This window comes from Amblyomma maculatum, chromosome 11 (assembly GCF_055883805.1).
Source record: "Amblyomma maculatum isolate TAMU_Amacu chromosome 11, ASM5588380v1, whole genome shotgun sequence".
NCBI lineage: Eukaryota > Metazoa > Arthropoda > Arachnida > Ixodida > Ixodidae > Amblyomma > Amblyomma maculatum.
In genome coordinates, this window is record NC_139354.1 from 60709799 (window position 1) to 60734129 (window position 24331).

At 44.1% G+C, this 24331-nt stretch overlaps 1 protein-coding gene across 1 annotated transcript; it reads left to right on the forward strand.

The window, feature by feature from the left end:
• The first annotated feature begins 19955 nt into the window (after positions 1–19955).
• Positions 19956–20972, forward strand: LOC146173916 (uncharacterized). The gene has a single exon (XM_084585300.1). It carries the CDS (start codon positions 19956–19958, stop codon positions 20970–20972), a length of 1017 nt encoding a protein of 338 aa, XP_084441426.1.
• Positions 20973–24331: the final 3359 nt, after the last annotated feature.

The window sequence follows — 24331 nt, forward strand, 5'->3', positions numbered from 1 at the left end:
AGCACGTGCGTGGGCATCCCCTCACTGGGATTGTAGGGAACAATAACCCTCGATTCTCCCCACATTGTCACAGATGAACTATGCCTCCCTGAAAAACAACACATTCATGCTTTATGGCAGTAATTTTATGGTAATATTTGTCTGTTTTAATATAAATAACAAAACTTGCATTCGAGTACGGCCAAGTGCGAGTTCAGTTAGTTCCTTTAGAGGCGGTGATATACGCAGAGAGGGGAGAGATCGGGGCTGTGCTAAATGTGGATGTTGTTTTGGCAGTTTGAGAGCTTTTTGTCGTGTTGTTGCTTTCAATAAATATGGGGCCCTGCATCATGCTGCAAGTTATCAGAGCTTAGTAGCAGTAGCAGCTTAGTAGCAGCCTTTCGGAGACCTCGTCATATGTTTTGAAGAGCGAGTGATTAGGCTAGAAGTGAAAACGTTAGAGCATGATGCATTGGTCTGCATCTTTTCTCATATTTGTAACCTTAAGTAGAAATGAAGAGCTAATATTACTCAAGATGATCTTGCAAGAAGAAAGTGTTTTGAGAATTTTTAGGGAAAACATGTTGCAATAGACCGATGTTGAAATCAGGATAGCCTTAAACGGAGGAGCAATTCGGCGTGCTGTTTATCTATTTAGAGTGTTTAATGGTGGAATGCACGGTATACCGCTGGAATTTTCCGGATTTAGTTCAGTTCACTTTATTTTTTCCTTTCAAGGAAAAGTGGAAGACGAGGCAAAAGGCGTGTAACCTGACAAGGCCTCGTCTCCCATGTGCAGCTCACAACAGGCGACACGTTACGATGCATACAAAGGGAACTGTCCTGATTAACAATACAGCAAATTAAAAAAAAAACAAAAATGGATATCCAAGTTATATATGAACACACAATGCAGTTTACAGTATAACACCACTTTGGAGCGAAACAAACACATAAGAGAATATGTGACAGCGCGAAGATGAGAAGAAAAATACAATAAAAATATGGATCTGTATTTGACAGGAAATAACATGACGACATAGACTGTAAGGAAAAAAAAAATCATCAAGAAAAACGAAAACTGATCACTTGGATTCAGATGGGTGCTCCTATATTCAATAAATATATTCTGTGGTCTTTAGGAATGCTTTATATGCTGATTTGAAGGAATTAAATGCTAACGTAAGATCAATCCTGTGTTCATGAAGGTTTAGTAATTTTACTGCTTGATATTCAAGATCCTGTTTGCCATAACTGGTTCTGGCTTTTTTTGTTTTATGTGCAAGGGTTCGAAAGTTATAATGTGGAGATATATCTGTGTACCTTGTGTACAGCTTCCTTTTATGGATGATTTGCATCAATTTAAAGAAATATACTTCGTTGGCTGGTAATAAATCATATTTTAGGAAGAGTGGCTGGGTTGGCAAGTCCCTTATTTTACATTTGTAGTTTTCAAATAGACGTAGAATGCGCTTCTGCAGTACAAGCAGCCTATCGTAATTTCCTTTCGTCGTGGTACCCCAGACTAATATTGCATAAAGTAGACGCGAGTAAAATAATGTGTAATACAAAGTTTTTTTAAGCCAGAGAGGGATAAGAGGAGCTATACGGCTAATACAACCTACGGCACGGGAAAAGATCGGTTAGAAGGTGATTAATATGCGGAGTCCAGGATAAATCTTCGTTAAACCAGACATCTAAAAATTTTTATGTAGACACCTGATCAATATATTCCATTCTGTATTTAAGTGTAATGTTTTCTTTAGAAACTTTGTTAACTGGTTTGAATAGTATAAACTTTGTTTTGTGCGTGTTCAGCTGCAAACTATTGTTCTCGAGCCAGATAGACAGCTGGGATAGGTAAAGATTGGCTTCCTTTTCGATCCCCTGCATATTTTTTCCCGTGAAAAATATACTAGTGTCATCAGCAAAGATGGTTATTTCAGGTATGTGTTTAACCTCAGTTATATCATTTATATACAACAAAAATAGTGTGGGGCCTAGTATGGAACCTTAGGGTACTCCAAGTTTTATTTCTAGATTTTCCGAGTGCTCTTCATTGAGATTTACGAATTGGTATCTGTATGATAAATAGCTTTTAATCAGGTCTGATGCAACGCCTCGACTTCCATACCTGTGGAGCTTATAAAGCAAAGTTTCATGGTTAACTTAATCGAAGGCCTTTCTTAAATCAAGAAAGATTCCCAGAGTGTACATTCTTGTTTCAATATTTTTTATAATTAATGATTTTGCTTTAAGCCGGGCCTCTTCGGGCGTCTTGTTCTTTTGAAGCCCGAATTGAAAGGGTGAGATTATCTTGTGTTTCTGGATGAACACAGTCAAACGATTATTTATAGCCTTTTCGTATACCTTTCAAAATACCGGTAAGACTGAAATTGGTCTGTAATTTGTGAACTCATTTCGCGTTCCTCCTTTGTGTATAGGTACCACTTTAGCTATTTTAAGCTGATCTGGAAATATGCCAGTTGAAATAGAAACATTTATTAAATGTGACAATACAGGGCTAATCTCAGACGAAACATACTTCACGGTCGAGGCTTGTATGTCATCATAACCACATGCCGCATTTGGCTTTAACTGCTGTATTAGTTTTTCAGTTTCCGCTGGCGTAACAGCACTTAGTACTATAGACTTAATTTGTGAACATACATTGCTTCTGTTGTCGGCTGGGTGTTGGGGGCGCATTGCTGTATTGATAAAGTACTTATTCATTTCATCTGCTAACTGTTTGCCGCTGTATACATTCTTGTTTAAAAACATTTGTTGCAATGGGGGGGAATTTATGTTTTTGCCGACGAGGGCGTTAACCTGTTTCCATATTTTTGCAGGATTACTTTTTATTTTCGAAAACATTCCTTCATAATATTTTAACTTCGATTTCTTTATATCAGCGTTTAATTTGTTTCAAAATTTCTTGTACTCCGCAAATAGGTTTACGTCTTTAGTAGCAAGAAATCTGTGGAACATTTTATTCTTAGCTGATATTCGTTTAAATAATGCGTTATCTATCCATGGTTTCTTTATTTTCTTTTTGCGCTTCTTTTATCTTTGTAGTAGAAACGCAGAGTCATAGCAATTCATGAATATATTTAAGAACGCTTCGTATGCTTTATCTGCTTCAATCTCTAAGTATACTGGACACCAATCCACTTGTTGAATTAGAGCTTTAAATGTGTTGAGTGACAGCTCATTGATAGCTCTATACTGGAAATAATTGTCATTATTTGCCTTTTGTGACAGGGGATGCGTGACGTAAAAAAGAGGTAGATGATCACTAATGTCGGACGAAAGCGTGCCAGAAATGAACTCTGAGCCACCATGATTCGTTACACAAACATCAATGGATGTAGAGCAGCTGGGAGTAATTCGAGTTGGTTCGGTTACAGTATTTACACAACCGTACGATGCAATAAGATTATTAAAATCCCGTGAATGAGTGTCATCAGAAATTATATTGATGTTGATATCACCCATGATAAAGAATGGCTTTTGACAAGATTTACAGTATTCGAGCACCTTCTCAAACTTTTCCAAAAAACGTCGCTTATAACCGGTTGGCGGTCTGTACACAACAACAAGTATAAATTTATTTGTATCAATCCCTAAGAACTCAACGTCAGGATTTGAATCCGTAATGTCATCAATTACCCCACTTGCGTACTGGTGCCGCAAGTAAATGGCGACACCGCCACCTTTTCCGTTTCGATCCAACGACATGCACGAGTAATTATAAATTTGCGGGGAAGAATCGGTTCTATCTAACCAGGTCTCACAAAACAGCAATGCGTCAAAATTCACCTCTAGTTCATTCAGATAAGTAATCAAGTCATCCTGTTTGTTTCGTATGCTTCTCAAATTCAAACAAAACAGAGAAAAGCATGGTTTAAAAAGGCTGACCCTTTCAGCAAGGGAAACACATTCTGTAGAATCATCCATTGACACGTGCAGCATGAATTAACCAGTGGAGTTGATTGAACTGCGGTTACAGTCAGTGAATAAGGGCAGTGTCATTCTTCGTAGCAACATGAATGATATTGGACGATTCATCCTTGCGCGCAAACAGTTTGCCCCCGCTTGTCCAGACAAACTTCCATTTAGCTTGCTTTTTCTTTGCGACAGTAGCGCCAAGAAGTTGTTTGTTCACCCTTGTCAAATGCTCGTTAACATAAATCAGACTACTTGACTCGTCAGAGTCATCTGTGGAAATCTCAAGGTCATCTGTGGCAATTTTCTTTTTCTTAGTCTTGGCAAGCAGCGCATTCCTCTTTGCGCGATTTACAAAACGGACGACAATGTTCTTATCACTTCCATTCATTGCCGGCACTCTGTGGCAAATATCTATGTCTACGTCGTGTATGGTCTCGCCCACCAGTTCACCGATTTTTTTTTTTACAATGGCAGTCGAGTCGTGTTCTTCTGGAACACCCCCGATTTCCAAGTTATTGCCTCGATTATACTGCTCAAGCTCATTCAGGCGATTTTCAAGCCTTTGGTTTTCGGCTTTCAGCCTTTCATTCTGCGTAGTGAGTGCCTCTGATCTGAGGGCCTTAATGCCACTTCCTACTTCCTTGACCTCATCACAGGTGTCGCTGCAAAAACGTATGCTCTCCTTAAGTTCCCTGATGTCTGCACGTATCTCTCTGCGAAAATCTGCTAGCAACTTCTCTATTTCAACTTTGCCTCCCATGCTTGACAGGTGCAGACAAAATGCGACAGAAAATAAACACTTCACAATGAAAGAAATCTTTCGCTGTGTTCGGCAGCAGTGCAACGCATTCTACTAGTTAAAAGAGCTAATCAATGATTGTTTGTGCTCACCTGTGAAAAAATACGTTGATCAGTCCACCGCAACGTGCGTGCACTGCTGCCTAACTGAACAGCAATTCCACAGCGGTGGGCTTTTATAGCCAGTTGTCGCTCGGGTGGGCTCCGACTGCGCAGGCTTGGACGTATTCGCTGGTGATGTAGCGGTAGATTAGGGCAGGGCTGGTTACGGTGGTAGGGCTTCCAAATGTGGTCCGACAAAGGCCTGTGAAAAAATACGTTGATCAGTCCACCGCAACGTGCGTGCACTGCTGCCGAACTGCTGCTCCCAACTGTGCGTGCACTGCTGCTCCCAAATAGTTGCGCCGATGTGGCAGTGATTCGTTCCGCCATCGGACAACAATAGGTCCGCCTCGCGCGGCAAAAGCCCTTTATGCGGTCCTTTTTTTTTCCTCTTGAACCAACATTTTGGTTCACGGCCCCTTTTCCCAAGCATTTCACCCCAGAAGAGCCGAGCACCAGGCCGGGGAAAATCTTTTATCCATTGGAAACCGGTGGGTACCCGGCGGCACTGGGGATCGAACCCCGTGCCTCCCGAATGCGAGACGGATGTGTAGTTTAGACGACAGTTAACATTTCGAATCATTTATATAGAGAGTGACCTCAATAGACAAAAAGAAAAGAGTGAGCTGGGTTGTAGTAATAATCTCGATTTCCAGTAGATGTGGTTTTTTTGTTTGTTGGAGTGAAACATTGCGAATTAGATCCGTGCGGGAGAAAACCGTTCAAACAAATGCTAGTGTCAGTTGGATTGAATAAGAACACAGCGTGGCAGAAGCTTCTGCGGAGGAAGGAAAAGAATGTAGCTGGAGCATGTAGAAATGCAGATGACAATGAAAGTTTTCCTTATGAATTTGTAGGACAGATATGCTGTGATGCAAGAAACAGGTTGGGGAAGCTGGTTTAGTGCGAATGTGTTCAGCAATGTCGTGTATTTGTTATTTATCATTAGATGAGAACGTCAGTATAGGTAATAAGATGTTAGGAACACGATATGCTTGAATTGCTGTGCCAGTTTGCTTAACTTGTAGCTAACTGTCGTGGTGAGGTGTTTTACAGAGATGTAACTAAAAAGACCATATGGGGTTATTACCAATTAGTGACATGTTTATATTTAGCCGCTAGTGCATGTTTTCGTGGACAGGGGAAATTAGCAATAAATCCAGAGAATGCAGATTAGCATCTCATTGATTGTTATAATTTGGTTGGATTAAGCATTAAGATGCGGAAAAAAAGTGGAAAAACCACCAAAGAGCAGAATTATGTCACCTGTTCAAGAGGAGCATTCTCCATTTTTCTCTATCTGTTAGTTTTTCAGAGAGCGTGTGAGAGATAGGAAATATGGTTTGCGAGACGATGATCACAGTTTGAGTTTATTAGCTACTATGCCGATGCAGGTTGCAAGGCAAGGAACTCTTAGTAGTACCGAAATATTTAAGTGAGATGTGGAGTTACTTGCGAAAGTCTTGAACTGCTGATGCCAATTTTCGCATCTTGTTAAAGATTCCTGTTTGCAACTGGATTGATAAACGAAAAGAACTGAGGAGGTTAAGGTACTTTTAAGGTGGTGCCATTTGGAGTGCTTTTAGCTCTGTGTAAAGATGAAGCTTTTCGAAGAGAAGGCAAAATAGAGCTGGTGGTGTGAAACATGTGATTCATGTCTGCGTAATAACAGCTTTTTCTGCTTCTAAAAGGAGCGAGACAAAGAAGGCTTATCTGAAATAGCCTAAGAAGAAAATTTCAGCCACGACTCTGATTACACCTTTTCATGCGTGAAATAATGTGAACAGCACAAATTATAGCGTAGCGTGCAATATTACCCTTGTTTCGAGTGGTATTTTTGTCAGATGAGTAGTTAGTATGAAGCAAAAGGTTGGCATGTCATGAACGACCAGCCAAATGAGTCCACTACGCTTTATCGAGAAAATTCTCGTAATATCTGACGCGAATGTTTTCTGTGGTATTATGCCCTCTTATTTTCCATTCAATGAGCAGTGGCTGGGCTCGAAGGGCAGTATGTGCTACCCGTACATTGAGGCTGGATTTATGTCACTCAGAATATATGCATAGTGTTGTCTCTATTAAAACGCTGGGCATCAACGTGTTACATGTATTCTGTTTTGGGCCTTCCGTACTTGTGGAACACAAATAGCAGACATTTTCCTTGGAATGGCGGCCAGCACCTGACCGACACTGTGAGAAAACGAAGCAGTTGCATTATTCGCCGAACTTAAACTCCGAAGATCATTAAACTCCTGCCTGAGAAATTTGTCAAAATCAGTCCGCTTCAACATGCGCTTTTTTGACCTACTCCTTGAACAAAAAGCAGGATAGAGACCCTATATTTTCGAACAAACCCTTAGCTATTGCTGCTTCTGTCACTGACACTTCCTTCTTATAGGACTAGAAAGTTGTAACTCGCCCTTTCTGTGGTCTTGCAGTATGCAGCAGATTGCACAATATGTTCTATTTTTGTGTAGACGTAGTCGTGCACAGCGCAAGGCAATAAACAGAACATATAACACTGCGCGCCTAGCACTTTGTCAGTTGCTTCCAAGGTCATAGTCATTATCAAGGCCAGGAAACTTACATCAAATGCATTATTTCTATGGTTGATGAAGATTTTAATCCCACTTTAAAAGTGATGATATCCTTACAAGTGACCGAGCGAGCCACGCACGTAAAGTGCAAAGGCCGCTGATTTAGTTTCGCGGCAAATATCGTACTGAACAGCGATGGGGCGCTAGCTTCTTCTGGTTGAAAAGTGCTTGATGCTTGCCTCGGAAAGAACCTACTGCACTCTCCTACAAACGGATATGTAGGTTCAGCTACTCACCAAGTGATTATAAGCCAGACGATTGAACAAGAGATCACGTTAACCACTGATGAGGACCGAGTTCTCAGAGACGAGTTTGATGCTTCCCACCAGAAGCAAGACCCGGATGGCGCTGAGCGAATGCTGCTCCTTTCAAGGGTTATTTCCACGGAGAGCTGCTAAAACAATGGCTCTGTAGAAAGCATGTCTTATTGGCTCCACTTTGGCAAATCAGAATTCGTCAGTGGGGCTCCACAGTTGCTAGGCAGCTTGGCGACCAATGCACGCTAGAGAGAGCAGAATATGATGGAACGTCAACCAATGAGAACGAGTGGAAAGTTCGCTAGAGAGTTTCCATCCTCGGAAGCTGGCAGCGGCTGCACCTGCTCGGGATTGTTTGCAGCAGAAGGGTCGTAACTTCGTTGTATTTATTTGGCTGCCAGGCTTTCGGTGGAATGAACATTTTATGTGAGCTCTAATACATGATGATATGTCGGAATTATAAATCGTTTCCTACGTACATCCAATACCGCTGGTGCAAACTAAACCGATGAAAACTGTAATGATGGGCAAGTTTATGAATATAATATTAGGAAGACGTTACATGTTGCATACCAGATTTCGGCAGCATGATGAATGGCGTCTCTGCGAACTCCGCGTACTTCATGTGTCATTGATATGAGTTTGAACCTGTGTTCTTCAGCTTATCAAGCACGCCTGTTATACCTTATGAAAATATAGTGACACTTGGGCCGTTTTTGTAATAAGGCTATCCACAATGAAGCTGAGATTAAGGCTAACATTTACACCCTTATGAAAACTACAAGGGGGCACGAGGTTTATTATCAGTGCTCGAGTGCTAGAGAAAACGCCTGTTATAAAGGATTCAAAATGTTTCTTTTGATGAATTTTATCAGTAGTCTGCATACAAAATCTGGCTACACTTGCCGTGTGGACCTGAGTGCTATATCACACATCAATGGATGCCAAGCGACCAGCTCCTGGCACGACATTTTGTCTCACAGTATGTCATCATATTAACAGCACTTCAAGAGAAACTGGGAAAGGTGTTAAAAGTAAACGATGGCTCGAATTTCCTTCGGAATTCGTCAAATATCAATTTGTGCGTCTTCTGGTCCTCAACGTCTCTATACACTTTCATGTAACGCACAGCTTTTATATTTCCAACCTCCTTGGATGATTAGCGTCGGTGCACGAAGGCAACACTGATCTGAGCTATAAGCGGGATAACACTACCAAGTTGACGGTACACAATTAAGAAGTTCTATGGCGACATCACAGAACACTTTAAATCTGCAGAATTTAGGCGTTTCGAGGGCATATTGTTCTGAAGTATTCCTGTGTCATCATACAGTGCTGTCACTAAGTTTAGAAGTTGGTCGATTATATCATGCGCTGCGAAAAAAATATATCTGCGATTTGAAGGTAATGATTGCAGTGCGAACGTACTGGACACAAACAGCTCGAGCATGGTTATTTCGCATGCGCGCCTTAACGAATACGTGAGATTATGTAGTAAAATACTCATCAATGCTGCGCTCAGGTTGTAGTGGATAAAAGTAGAGTCGCGAAAGAAAGCATTGCTGTGCGGAAAAGAATTTTCGATTTATTCGCACATACCATTTAATGACCCCTAAGTAAAATATGAGAATCTATATGAACACCGTTGATCTGATTCAAGCGACCTAAATACTGTAATCTTTTACTGATTTGCTGACTCAAAATGACCATAGAGTTTCGAGCGCATATTATGAAAGCCGTGATTCTTGTTTGTAGTTCAATACAGCTGGTGAACATTGTTCATTTTCATTGCGCCTGAAGTATGCTCACATTGTTGAGTTCCTCCAAAAAAGGCGACGCTGCATCGTTGAATTCGTTACTGGCATTGACTCGGTAGTAAAGCTACAAAAGAGCAAAAATATTTCCAAGTGCCCTGAAAAGCGTAAATACAATGGTTTTGCGTCACAGACACATGATTACTGCTAATGCTATCTCGACTGCTCCTTTGGCTGTCACTTTTTGCTACCCCATGCATGTAAAACATTGGTACCGCACTAATACCTTAAAACCAAAATAAAGCATTGTATGGTCTGAAAAGCTTGTTTTCTTTGTATTATGTAGGGGCCCGAATTGACTAAGGAAGTTGTAGTATAATTTTATGGGTTTCATTCTGCAAGAAGATTTCACATCCCTGTTTGACATCACTGTGGTGATGTCAAATATTGATGCACAATCAAGCTGTGTGCAGCCTATTCGGTATCACTGCTGCCCTTATGGGCTTTTTTAGAATTGTTGATGCTGTTGTCCATGCAGCTTATTCAAATGCGGCAGGAAACGGTGCGTTTCATGGGATAGAATCCTGCATGCTGCCTCAGTCTATACGCTGGTTGCGCAGGTTAGCGTATTGGCTCAATACATCGAGCCTGCGTTCAACGGATGGCAGTCCGTTGAACGGAGGCTCGATGTATTAAGCCAATAAGCTAATGCAATTAACGCAATAACCAGTTTGCAATTAGAGTTTTACTGTTTTACGATGTTTTTTTTAGTTCATTGCTGGTTGTATTATTGATGATGACGATTCTTCTATTCGGTCACATGTCTTGACATATTGATAATAATGAGATTTCCACTGATTTTTATGGCATGATGAAAAACAGCGCTACAGACGTGGACGGAGGTCAAGAACAAACAGGACGGGCGCTGACTCGCAACTCGAGCGCCCGTCCTGTTTGTTCTTGACCTCCGTCCCCGTCTGTAGCGCCGTTTTTCATCATGTCACCGTACCAACTCGCCCAGATGTCGCTTCTATTACTGATTTGTATGATAGGGCCGAGCAAATGATTTTTTGGGCCTCGTAAAGCGTTTGAGTAGCTTTTAAACCCAGAGACCAACCATTACTTTCTGGAAAATAACGATGTATTATGTTGAAATATACCTGCATACTGTTTGCTTGACGCATGATATGACGCCACCAGCTCTCATTAAATGGCAGACGGGGGAAGAGTATCTAATGATTAGCTATTTGAGATGAGAATGTGAAGTGACAATGGAACCCATCGGAAGCCATGAATCTTGAGTCAGCTGCACTGATGCTGGGCCACATGGGTACTTTTTATGGGCTGTATCAAGTAGTATACTGTATTAATTATTTATATACGGGCAGGTAACTGACTCCTGATCAATATATGTGAGATAATAGAGGTACGCAACTAGTGATGAAAATTGTAGCTAAATACGTGTGAGCCGAAAGGGCCGACAAGTGGATCTGAGGATGGGAGCGCATATCACGGTTCGTAATACCGTTTTCAGCCTGTGCCTCCTCTAGTACGAGTTCTCCAGCCACTGTTCCGCTAAAATAAGGAAAAACCTGTTTTTGTGCATAAACCTGATTACTGGGTCAGTCAAGCTTTTTAATGGCAGAGCATAAGACAGAACAATAGTTCGGCATAAAGAAAGTAACAAAATTCCCATAAAGAAAGGTGTTAGGCAAGGAGACACAATCTCCTCAGTACTATTCACAGCTTGTTTAGAGGAAGTATTCAGAGACTTGGAATGGGAGCAGTTAGGGATAAGGGTAGATGGAGAATACCTCAGTAATCTACGATTTGCTGATGACATTGCATTGCTAAGCAACTCGGGGGATGAACTGCAAATAATGATTGATGACCTAGACAGGAAAAGTAGAAAGGTAGGCTTGAAAATCAATATGCAGAAGACTAAGGTAATGTTCAACAGCCTCGGGAAGGAACAGCAGTTTACATTAGGTAGCGAAATACTGGATGTAGTAGACGAATATGTCTACTTAGGAAAGGTAGTAACCGCAGACCCGGACCACGAAAAGGAAATAACAAGAAGAATACGATTGGGATGGAGCGCATTTGGCAAGCACTCGCAGATTATGACTAGCAGCTTACCGGTATCGCTCAAGAGGAAAGTATACAACAGTTGAATCTTGCCTGTACTCACCTATGGGGCTGAAACGTGGAGGCTAACCAAGAGAGTTCTACTTAAGTTGAGGACAACCCAGAGGGCTATGGAACGAAAAATGGTAGGGGTAACATTAAGAGATAGAAAGCGTGCAGAGTGGGTCAGAGAAATAACTCAAGTTACCGACATTCTAGTAGAAATTAAGAAGAAGAAATGGACATGGGGAGGACATGTAGTGCGGAGAGAGGATAACCGATGGTCACTGAGGGTAACAAACTGGATTCCAAGGGAAGGAAAGCGTAGCAGGGGGCGGCAGATAGTTAGATGGGCGGATGAGATTAAGAAGTTCGCAGGGGTCAAGTGGATGCAGCTAGCACAGAACCGGGTTAAGTGGAGAAATATGGGAGAGGCCTTCGCCCTGCAGTGGGTATAATCAGGCTGATGATGATGATGATGATAAGAGAGAAGAGGGAGAGGACATGCGATCGAGCCTATGGAGTGAAAAGCGCTGAGACTACAATCAGATTGTAGTTAGCATGTCTATTTGGCAATATGAAAACCAGTATGAAGTTGCAACACAAAAACAGAGTTAGAACAGCTGTCAAAAGAGAGGGTTCTTGCAGGACAACCAGCCACTAACAACGCTTGATTATTTCCGCATATGCTTCTTCCATCACCTGAAGTGCTTCTTGCAAGGTGTTACATAAGGAAGATTTACCTTGCCTTTGAGATAAACCCCATCCTAGTTGGGTTCTTGCCCGTATTCTTCAATTCTGCATTCTGTCGCATGTGCTAAACTCTCTTCTGCGTCAACCTACTGTAACATCCTGCAATAAACATTGGCTCTGCCACAGTTGCGCTTACGCGCATTCACATGTTTACAGAACGGAGATCGCACATTGCTTCAAATACTATGAATAGCCATAAAGAATCCACACACATATTTCGGTATTCAGGGCACTTTGAAAAGCCTCATACAAAGAAGAATGTCTCTAGGGGTGAAATGCGATTACAGTGATTTGGTTGAAAATACAATCACATGGAGAAACCCCGTGTGATCCGGATACGCTACCCAGAAATTCCTCAAGTCGGTTGTGTGTTCAATAGTAGACTCATGGTACCATCTGAACTCAGCGACATTGGCAGTCTGGATTTACGGCGTCAATAGGCATGAGATATTAGTTAAAAAAGCCGAGTTATACTTTGTTGCCATATAATGGGCATTCAGTGGCGGTGCTCTAAACAGCATTAACCCTCCAGAGGCATGTAATAGTGGATAAGTGCGGTTGATGACCTTTTCTGCAAATTTAATATCTTAAGCCGGGTGCCGTTTTTTAAACGGTGCTGAATTCAAAGAAATCAGAGTGTAAATTATATTTGAATGCATTTGGTTTTCCAACCAGTGATCTGCAATCATATTGTGCAAATGTTTTTTTTTTTTATTTGCGGAGTGTAACTAACAATCATGTATTATAGCAGGCTTAATAGAACTAACAAGCATGTATTACAGCATGCCCAGTAGAGAACTGGAGCTTTCGTGGAAGAAGACGTAGCGCCACGGATCGTTTTGTATTGGCCATTGAATACCTTGCACTCGTTATACATTTTTGCATGCTTCGTAAAATACATGAGGTCTATTTATTTCACTTGATTCGCGCCTGTGCTTTAGGGTGATATGATGTTTTTTGTGCTGCACACAAATAGGTTAACAGGTTTCATTAATATATTAGCGGGTTTTAAGACGTGTTAAACTTATCACACGTGTAAAAGCACTGATTGGCCTAGTTTGGACCCAGATTTGATTGACGTGTTAGCATATGAAAGACTCGCACTGACAGAGCAACACCACGACTTTACTTATAAATTATATTATGCCTTCGTTACTCTGCTACCAATGTCACATGAAAGTACCAAAATAAAAGCTATGCAGACACTTAAGCTTCATACTCAGCCGCATGATACGAAAATCTTATTGTCTGCTGTAACCCCGCTCCACTTGAGGGACCTCAGTCGCCTACATAAATTTTTCTCTTGTTTCGTCGCTATGTTAATTTATTTGTGCATTTATCAATGGTCGGAAAATTTTGAAATAAGGAGCATTTTGGGCTTTGAGCTCTTGCTTCTGGAGCATCATTGTGATTATTGCTTCAATAATCCGTATCTTTATTCAGATAACCTGCACTGCTATATCATGGTATCTTTCCTGCGGTTCATGTGGCTCCGCTGATGCCTCATCGTGGCTCGTCAACCCAACGTCTTGCAGTCCGTCCCCACTAAGCAAGCCTTCTCTTCGGTCTGGACCTTCTCATTTTGACAACCCTCAGGCAGAATATACAAGAATTTCAGGACTGACAGCTTCAGACACTGTTCCTCAATGCACAGCTGACTCTTGTACCTATAACCGGGGTCTTCCGCTACTTGAACACGAGGAAGAATTCAAGGTGGTACAGATTCATCATGTGCCATCACGTAGATGTATACGACTGCGATACCTGCCAAAGAGCCTTATATATGTGCACATTAGTTCGAACACCGTCACCGCTCGAAGAGATCAATTTTGGGTGTGGACATACCCAATGCGCCTAGGCACAATCTTATCATTGTCGTCCGGAAAAATTATTCTTAACTGTGCCTTAATCCTCTGATTGTGATGGTAATGAAACATTTATTCGAAGTTTCGTTTCAGATGGCGTTTTTATCTTTGGCCCAACAAGTAGCTGAATGATCTGGCAGCTAATACTAGTGGCGCTGCCGCAAATATACGGCACTTCCAAATGCGTACCAAAGCACGAATTGTAGTTCAAGCAAGCGAGCCTGGACCCAGATTTTGTGTAGTGGGGGTCATTAATGGTTTCCCTCAAGATACTCCTTAAGAATGTATCTTCTCGGCATTGTTGTCGAGATTTGTAAAAAAATCTTTAGGTACCCTTCTAAATTCGCAAGATACCGCGGAGTACATTTTGGCCTGCATCAAATTCCCTTAGACGTTTCTAACGCCATAAATATTTTGATAAAATATGTATGTCAGTGAGCCCACTGCGCTCAACATTTTATGTCAGCGGAAACTTCCGCAGTTGATTTGGAGCAGTGAACGCATGAATGCACACCGCAGGACATTAGGAACTTACTTAGGGCTAGTTCAAGACGGAACCTTGCGTCTTGAGTACGTCCTCCGTCCATCGTTGGGAGGACTGCAGTTGCACGTGGCCCACCCTAAAGCTCAATCGGACGCCGAATCAAACACCTACTTATTGAGTCATTCCCTTAAAGTGAGATCTTAATTGTTCAATAAATACGTTTTCTTTGTTGTTTGCCTCATGTAGAGAGCCGATATGGCATGGTCGAGTTCGAAGTAGATGATAATCCCTACAGGTTCATTCAGATACAAGGGTGTGATGAGAAGCGAACACACTTCAACTTATATCGATTCCTACAACAAAGTTATAATGATCGCTGACCTAAATACCGTAATCTGAAGGAAACATGGTGTCAAAAGAATATCTGGTGTTGCCTATGCCTCCATTAAATACTTTGCTTGCGCTAATTAAGTGGTTCAAAAAGAAATAATACCTTGGTTCTGTCTTCATTTGCGCGACAACATAATCTGGTAACATGTTGATACGGGGCAGAAGGCTAGCACAGGAAACCACAGTAGGTGATGAGAGACGTAAGTGTTCAGGCTAGCACCAACAGTTGCTTCTGCTTCAACATCTCCCACTCTATTTTTTATCTCTTCGGTGGCATATATGTAACATTACCCCGCCACGAAAAGCACCGTCCCGGTGCGTACATAGTCGGGGAACTACAGATGGAATGGTAGGGCTTCATGCGAGCGACATGAACGATTTCGAAACGTAGCATATCGAACATACCCTTCACGTTCTACAGATACTTGGATTGTGCCTTTTGCGAGAACAACATTTGGCCAGCAAATGCTCGCATATCTTTTGCCCTCTCTCTTAAATTACCTTCTCCAAAGTAAAGTTGATATTGAAAAGGTTAATAAGAGAACAATACATTTATTTTTTTATGTCACAGATGTAAATATGATTTGCTGTTTTCTTTCGTTCTTTTGTATTTTCTGGATTTCATGCTGCATTCATTTTGATGGTATTCACTGGCCCTGTTGATATTTCATGTTGTGCAGTTATATTAAGCTTTTCCGCAGACTGAATTATGTGGAAAAGGAAGATGTTTGTAACTCTTGTTTGAAACCACAATCTGAATTTTGGATGCACCGATATTGTACTTACTAACCCCTCGCTGTTGCCATCTATTGGGGCCCGAGCGCCGTCAAGTGAATTAACGTTCACTTTTTGTCTCGGGTCCCTCATTTCTTCTTGAAATGAAAATAAACTTCAAACTTCAAACTGTCGGCGTGGGTGCACAGAGCTGACTTCGTATGTCACAGAAGAGACTGGCCATAAAACATGGTAGGGGCCTGTGTACCGCGGTAAGAGCTTCTCACAGAGCCCAACGCTACGAGTGGGAGTCCAGAGAAAGACGAGAGAGTCCGGAGAGTAGTGGACATCGCGATGTCGAAAATTATGGCGCTGTTTTTGGGAGTTCAGGGAAGAAGCCAGTCGGCGGCGAACAACAACACGGGCGGCTTCAGCTCGGGATATTGCGTCACGGACATAGGAGCTTGCATCAGCGGTGTGAGGCAGTACGCTGTCAAACGGAAGAGAGGATGTTCATGAATTGGTCTGGTCTGCAGTATCGATGCGATGAGTAACGAGGGACGTTTGTCCCAAGGGTCGGTTACCAAAATCAAAAATGTCACTGAACGAAGTCAGAAGGTGCGTAAGTGCTTAAGAATGATCAGGACACAAGTCAGGAGCTACCATTCCTGATATTCGGCCTCCGTAGGCGGGGACTCTGCAGGTAGTGTCGATACTCCAGCAGTAGTGTCAGGCAAAATGCAGACACAATAAAGTCAAACCGTGAGGTCAGTTCGGCGAGAGAAACGCCTGAAGTTCAGGACGGGAATATAAGTGTGGTTATTCGCTACGTGCACGATATTATGAGGAAGATCTATGCTACGCTGCAAAGTAACATCGGGTAAGGGGGAAACAACGTAGTCGCCATCAGAAAAAGAGGGAAAAGGTGACATGAGCACATACACAGCGGCTTCAGGTGGCAGATGAGTAAATGCAGCGGAGCGAAGACGAAGAGTTGAAGTTTCATGATGTTGTTGGTCAGAACTGAGCGGCAGGTCTGGATGAAGCAGTTCAGAGGAACAATCAATGAGAGCAGAGTGTGTAATTAAAACGTCGAGGCCTAATGTAACATCTTGAGGGCAACTGGTGAGGACTGTAAATAACACAGGGATGTTGCAGCCGGCATTGTTAATTCGTGTAGTACACATACCAATAACAGTAGCTGTGTTGCCATCCACAACACGCATGATAGATGAGGTATCGGGTGTGAGGACTTTCCTGAGGCCTCGGCGGAGCGAGGAACTGAGGACAGAAATGTGGACGCCAGTGTCAGTAAATGCTGAACTTGGGACTCTATCCACTAGAATATCAATGATATGTTATGTCTAGGTGCGGTGGTCAGTATCGAGGTGCCGTCCCGGTTGGGTAATGCAGCGTCACTCCCGGGCGCTGCATTTACTAGTTTTCCGGGTAGATGTCGGCGTACGATGGGGAGGAGCGGCGACGAGGTACCGGTACATGGGATCGACTATCGTATGGAGATGGAGATCAACTGGAGCGACGAGCAGTTGGGACGGTTTCGGTGCGAGGCTCATCCGGTTGAGAAGAAAAGTGTCGAGGTCCATCATAAGCGCGGCGGGGCTCGGCTGATTAGGCAGCAAAGCGTCGATGTCCATAATAATCCGACGGTCAGCGTTGTAATAGGAGCGAGGGGTGGGGAAGGTACAGCTACGGCAATAACGCGAATGTGGCCTGCGCGGCAGCAAATAAAATAGATTAGCCTATCATCTCATGTGCGCGATTGTGCAGGATTTTAACCAACGTAGCGACGTGAGGAGGCTGGGCAAGTTGTTGCAGCAGCCACTAAAGGAACAGGGTGCGATGGTGGCGGCGGCGGCATGGGGCTGGAGGAGAGGCCAACGTTTGCAAGTACCTGGCGTACAACGGCTTATATCATGGCCATGGTGTTGGTGAGCGGAGACGGGAGTGGCGCAGGAAATATGGCCTCAAATAGTTCTCTCCGGACGATCAGAGTCACGGTCGTGGGACGGGAGGGCCGGTGCAAAGGGGCCACGTCATCGCAGGATGATGTAGCCACAGTGTTCGGAAGACGCTCAAAGCGATGTACGAGACGTCCTTGTTTTGCCTGATCAAATTTTCGGCAGACTTGAAGCGCCGAGTCGACAGTCGAGCAATCCATGCAAAATAGGATGTTGAACGCATCATCCGCGATACCCTTGAGGATATGCCCTAACTTGTCCCTTTCCCGCATGGAGCTGCTGACTTTGGGACACAACGCAAAAACGTCCTGAATATAGACGAGGTAGGACATCGTGGGGGATTGAACCCGAGAAGAAAGTTCCGTTTTTTCAGCAAGAGGCTACCTAATAAACTTCCCGAACAAGTCCTGAAGCTTTTGCTTGCAGATGACCCAGGTAACGAGCTCTTGTTCTGGTTTTGGAACCATTTTCGAGCTGTTCCCGCCAAATAGGAGATGATATTAGCGAGCATGATGATTGCGGTCCAGTGGTTTCTGGCTGCAGCGCTCATACTCATCTAGCCAGTCGTCAACATCTGGGTGGTCGTCGCCAATAAAGTTTCGCGAGTACAACTGGCTGAGGCGATGTTCCCGTGGTGGTAGAGGCTGCTTCAGAGGTTATCGTGGCTGCTTGTGAGGTCGTTGTGAGCCCAGATAGGTGACGACCGCTGCGCAAACCAAGCTTTCGGCAGCGTAAATGGGCTAATCGGTGCGTACGGGGATCTTAAATCACCTCCACCAAGATGATACAGGGCAGAAGGCTAGCACAGGAAACCACAGCAGGTGATGAGAGACGTAGTTGTTGTTGTTGTACTCTAATTTGATGGCACATACCCACACAGAGGGATCGGCCAAGAATTACGGTGCAGAGATATTAGATTATGGTATGTATACCTACATCGCCAAAATAAATAGAAATAAATGCTAAGAAATAGAGAAGGAAATGTAAATATGAAAAACCAAAATAAAAAAAGAGTAAATACTAACGCAGAGAAGTAAGTGTTCAGGCAAGCACCAAAAGTTGCTTAAGCTTCGTCGTCTCCCACTCTATTTTCCGTCGTCGTCTTCTTCGGTGGCATATTCGTAAAAATAAAGAATGAAAGTAATGTTCTCGCGTGTATGCCACGTTATCTAATTGGCCGACTGTGACCCCTTCGACCTACTGCACATTCCCTTTAAAAAGAAATTTCTTTCCTCGGAGAAAAGCCTCTCTTTTTACTCTCGTTTTGTTAAAATAGAACTTTATTAGCATGTGGTATGCACATCTGCTGGTGGTACTTGTGACCACCTGCAGTGCTTAAGTGATAGAGTGAAGTGCTCATTACACCAAAACACCACCACAGCACGTTGGCGTTCATTCGGAACAATACTTCGAAAACAGATAACAATTTTTATATAAGTAAATTGTTGCAGTGCGTGTTGTTTGCACCAAACGTAGCCTATTTCTATGTCAGTGCAACGCTCTAGCATTTCCCAAAAGCTTACTGGTAAGAGCTTATAAAGCAGAATCCATTGTTCATGGGGTGTGGCGTGTTACCGTAGTAGGATGTGTATGAGCACTGCAATGGTGTAGTAGGTCAGGTGCTGTATTGAGCACCGTAGTAAAAGCGCTTCGCGCTTTACTCCTAATGCGGAGGCGAAGGTAAATCCAAGCATGTTTTTTCACTAATTCTCACGGTTGGGCTGGTTGCGACCAGCGCGCTGAAGAAGGCTCGTTTATTGATTAAGAGCTACATTTCGTCTTTACATGCATGTTTCGCGGCTGGGAGGTGACCAGATTTAGCATTAGCTTTCACAGGTCAGTTTATTTTAGTTATCGCATGCAGGATTGACTGCTTGCATGTCGAATGTTGGAACGTCGTTGAAGAAATGTCATAGTTTAAAAGTTTGTCGTCATCCTAAGACGCATTATGCGCGTCCGTCATTTCCCGTTCGTATCGCTCACCCAGCTCTCACTGAAGTCATGTGACCATTCTGGCTGTGTATATATTTGATGGTTAAACATCAAAGAAGGTCATTCTTGGTCAGGACACCACGTGCGTCTGTCTGCTTATCTGACATTGTGTCAGAAGTAGGATCAAATCCGACCCCGACGTAGCACCGTTGCAGCCCCGTGAAAGGCCGAAGCGTTCACAGCGTTCCGGAGGCAAGCGACAAGCAACGCTTCAGAATGCCGGGAATCAAGCCTCTGAGGCCTTTCGACTTCCATCACGCCGCGGACTGGCCTGCCTGGACGGATGAAATTGATGACTACAAGTTCGCGTCCGGACTGCACGAGAAGCCAGACGAAGTTCAAGTAAGGACTCTTCTCTATACAATGGGCAGAAAATCGCGGGAGATTCTTCGATCGTTAAAAGTCACAGAAGAAGAAATGGAGAACCTCAGGTCCATAAAGTCGAAGCTTCATAGCTACTTCGTCCACATCAAGAATGCAGTCTACGAGAGTGCTCGCTTTAATCAACGCAGCCAGCAGCTGGGCGAAACAATAGAAGAGTTCGAAACCGATCTTAACAGACTAGCAGACAGATGCGAGTTTAGGGGCATGAAGGAACGCATAATTAGAGGCGAGTTCGTAGCCGCTCTGCGGGACCATGCGTTATTGGAAGATCTGCAGATGGATCCGAATGTAACTCTGAACATTGCTTTGGCAAAATCGCGTACGAGCGAAACGGTGAAGAAACGGCAAGCTGAGGAAAAAGGGGACGACAGTGCGGCCCCAGACGCTTGCGTCGCCGCGGTAAAGTCTAAGAAAATGTCGTGTAGAAACACGTTTACACGCAGACAGAAGACTGCTAACCACCAAAACAGCTGTAGTTTCTGCGCCGGGACATCTCATCCGAGAAGCAATTGCCCAGCGCAACAAGAAAGGTGTAGGTTCTATCAAAAGTTAGGCCACTTTGAAAAAGCATGCTGCAAAAAGAAGCAAGCCGACGTGAATCTCGACGGCGTTTCCGAACCCAATAAGAACTTTCTCGGCACGGTCGAGCAGTCACAGAAAAGCGTTTCTGCGCACTTCATCAAGGTGGTGATAAATGACCACGAGGTTTCCATGAAAGCGGATACTGGAGCGAAAGTGACAGTCGTAAGTGAAAATTTTTCTTTCCTTCTGCGTTCTTTGGACCAAGAGGGCAATCGTAACGGCCCGAACAATGTAAGCATCCGTACAATAGGAAAGTTTGTAGCTTAAATTGGTTGGAAAGACAGCCGCTCACACCAAACTATTTACGTAGTGCACAACTTGCGTACGCCCCGGTTGGGACTGCCAGCTATCAAAGCACTAGACATTGTACATTTTCTGGATAAGTTGTCGACGGCTGAGGATATGGTACGCAAATATTCCAAAGTGTTCCTGAGAACAGGCTCCAACGCTGGGGAAATGCAATACGCCTTGTGGCAAGTGCAGTCCCGTAGGCTGTGTCTACACCAAGACGGATTCCTATACCCATGAAAGAAAGGGTCAATGAAGAGCTCAACAGGATAGAGCGAGAAGGAATGATAGAGAAGGTCGAAGAGCCGACAGAATAGTGCGCGCCTGTTGTTCCCGTGGCGAAGCCGTCTGAAGCGGTTAGAATATGTGTCGACTTCACGCAACTGAACCAGTTTGTAAGACGGGAGCGCCCTCAGCTGCCGTTAGTAGAGCAAGTCATGGGTAGCTTTCAGGAAGCCAAGGTCTTCTCTAAACTGGACGCTAATTCCGGTTTCTACCAAGTACAGCTTTCCAAGAAGTGGCAATAGCTAACCACTTTTATTTCACCGTTTGGGCGGTACTGCTACCGCAGGCTACCGTTCGGAATCACATCAGCACCAGAAAGTTTTCAAAGGAAGTTCTCGCAAATCCTAGAAGGTCTAGACGGTGTGCTTAACTATATGAACGACATTCTGGAGTACGGCAAGAACAAGGTGGAGCACGACAACCGCCTAAATAACACGGAAGTTCGCTCATTATTGGGCATGATGAATCACCTCGCAAGGTTCCTTCCCGATGCTGCGTCGCAATCGGCGCCTCTGCGCAGCCTCCTCAACAAAAACAGCGACTGGTCTTGGGGAACTCAACAGGAGGAAGCCTTTTCGAAAATCAAGGCAGCTCGTAGCTCGAGCAGGTGCCTGGCAAAGTACAACCCCAGGCTCCCGACAATCTTGTCAGCAGACGCGTCTTCGCAAGGGCTTGAAGCAGTTCTACTCCGGAACCAGCCGTCAGGCAAAAGAAGGCCTGTAGCATATGCCTTCAGATCACTCACGAAAACCGAGCAGAGATATTCACAGGTAGAGAAGGAAGCGCTGGCTTTGAAGTGGGCAGCAGAACAATTCGACGAATTTCTGCGAGGTCTCACGTTTTTGTTTAAAACTGATTATAAGCCTCTGGTTCCGCTACTGGGTCGGATCTTCTCGACTCTCTTCCACCGAGAATTCAGAGGTTCAGGATACGTCTTATGCGGTACTCGTTTTCACTTACGCATGTCCCAGGAAAAACCATTGCTACGGCGGACACTCTTTCGAGCGCCAGAGGGATGCAATCGGGACTGACCATCGGAGAGCGGTGCGAAGCGGACGTCTGAGCTGACGTGGGCGGAGTTGTTCGATTTGCGCTCTGAGATGGCATGCTTGACCGCATACGCTCAGAACAGGCAACGAACCCAGAGTGCGCCTTGTTGCTCGAAGCGTGCACGCGGGGTTGGCCCTCAAAACACCGGGTACCACCACTTCTAAAACAGTTTTGGGCACATCGTGGCAACGTCACGGTTTGCACACAGCTACTTCTGAAGGATTCCAGACTAGTGGCTCCACGAGAGCTGCGGATTGAAATGCTGCAAACAGTCCACGAAGGACATCAAGGCATCGTCCGCTGCCTCGCGTACGCAGAGGAGTCTTTCTGGTTGCAGGAATCAGCCCAGAAATTGCAAGAACCGTAGCAAACTGCCAAACGTGTGCGCAAAAGAGCACCCAATTTTGTGAACCAGATGAAAGTAGCTTTCTATCTTGTCGTTGTCGATTATCACTCCAGGTATCCCGAGCTGGCCCTGCTGGCTCGAGCAACATCGTCGGAGATGGTCATCCAATACCTAAAAAGCATCTTCGCCAGGCACGGTATCCGGAAAACTGTGATATGAGACAACGGACTACAGTTCGTATCACTTGCTTTCATTAATTTTTCAAGACATTACGGCTTCAAACCTATCACAACGAGTCCTCGTTACCCACAGGTTAACGGGGAATTTGAGCGCTCCTTGAGAAGGCGCTGGAACTCTACATTGCCTTGCTGAATTATAGATATTCACCGGGCCCAACCGGCTACAGTCCAGACCAACTGCTCATGAGTCGTCGCTTACGATCAAGATAACCATGCATGCCAGCTACACTAAAACCTCGAGTAGTAAGCGCCTCTTGGAAAAAGCAAGACGAAAATACAGGCAAAAGCAAAAGCTGTTTATTGACAGACATCGTGCGGCTAAACCGCTTCCCAGGTTGTCCACAGGGGACCATGTGTGGCTGCGAGACAGATGGGCCGGAAGCACAGTCCTTCGTCCTGCCTCGACACCCAGGTCTCACTGGATCCAGAGTCAAGGGGGAGTCCTACGTCGAAACAGACGTCATCTGTTCCTCCTCCCAAAGGGAGAAGAAACCGTTCCCTCAGCGGACGACCAGGGTGAAAAAGCCAGTCAGCCTACGGAAACAATCGACGAGGATGTGAAACAAACTGTTTCGAATTCGCCTGTCAAGTTCACCATGACAAGGCAGTTGTCCAACAACGAAGAGAACGTATCCGAAGAGACACCTTCAAGCCCAGTGCAAATAACAACGCGATACGGGCGCGTCGTACCACCACCGATAGGACTCGGCTTTAATGAGTAAATTGAAAAAGTACTTTTTCCTTCCTTGTGTGCACACACAGTGCTTGTAAACACAGGAAAATGTGGCGTCATCCTGAGATGCACTGCGCGCGCCAGTACTTTCTCTTTCCTTTCCCTCACGCAGCTCTCACAGAAGCCATGTGACCGTTCTGGCTGTGCATATATTTGATGGTTAAACATTAAAGAAGGTCATTCTTGGTCAGGATACCACGAGCGTCTGTCTGCTTATCTGAGAGTAAGAGCATCGTATAATAATCATAATTGGTTCACAGGAAAGGAAAAGCGCGTCACTCGTTCTGTGGACAGCTGGACCACGCCGTATGTGAAGGGACTAAAATGAGAGTGAAAGCCGAAAGAGAGAAAGGGGTGCCATAGTGGAGGGCTGCAGAATAATTACGACCACCTGGGGATCTTTAGCGTGCACTGACATCGCACAGCACACGGACACTACTTCGTTTCGCCTCCAACAAAACGAAGACAAAAACATCAAATAATCAGTATTGGTGCACCTTTGGCTGCTGCGTAAGAGAGGCGTCTCAGCTATATTTCGCCTTCTTGCTATTGTATTATTCATCGTTCAAAAGATATGAACCTGCCACGCAACAAATCCTTCTATAGTATCTCTGTTCTCGGATGACAGGCGCAACACTCGGCAGGATGATGGGTTTGCAACAATAAATCAATTGCGTAATTTCTT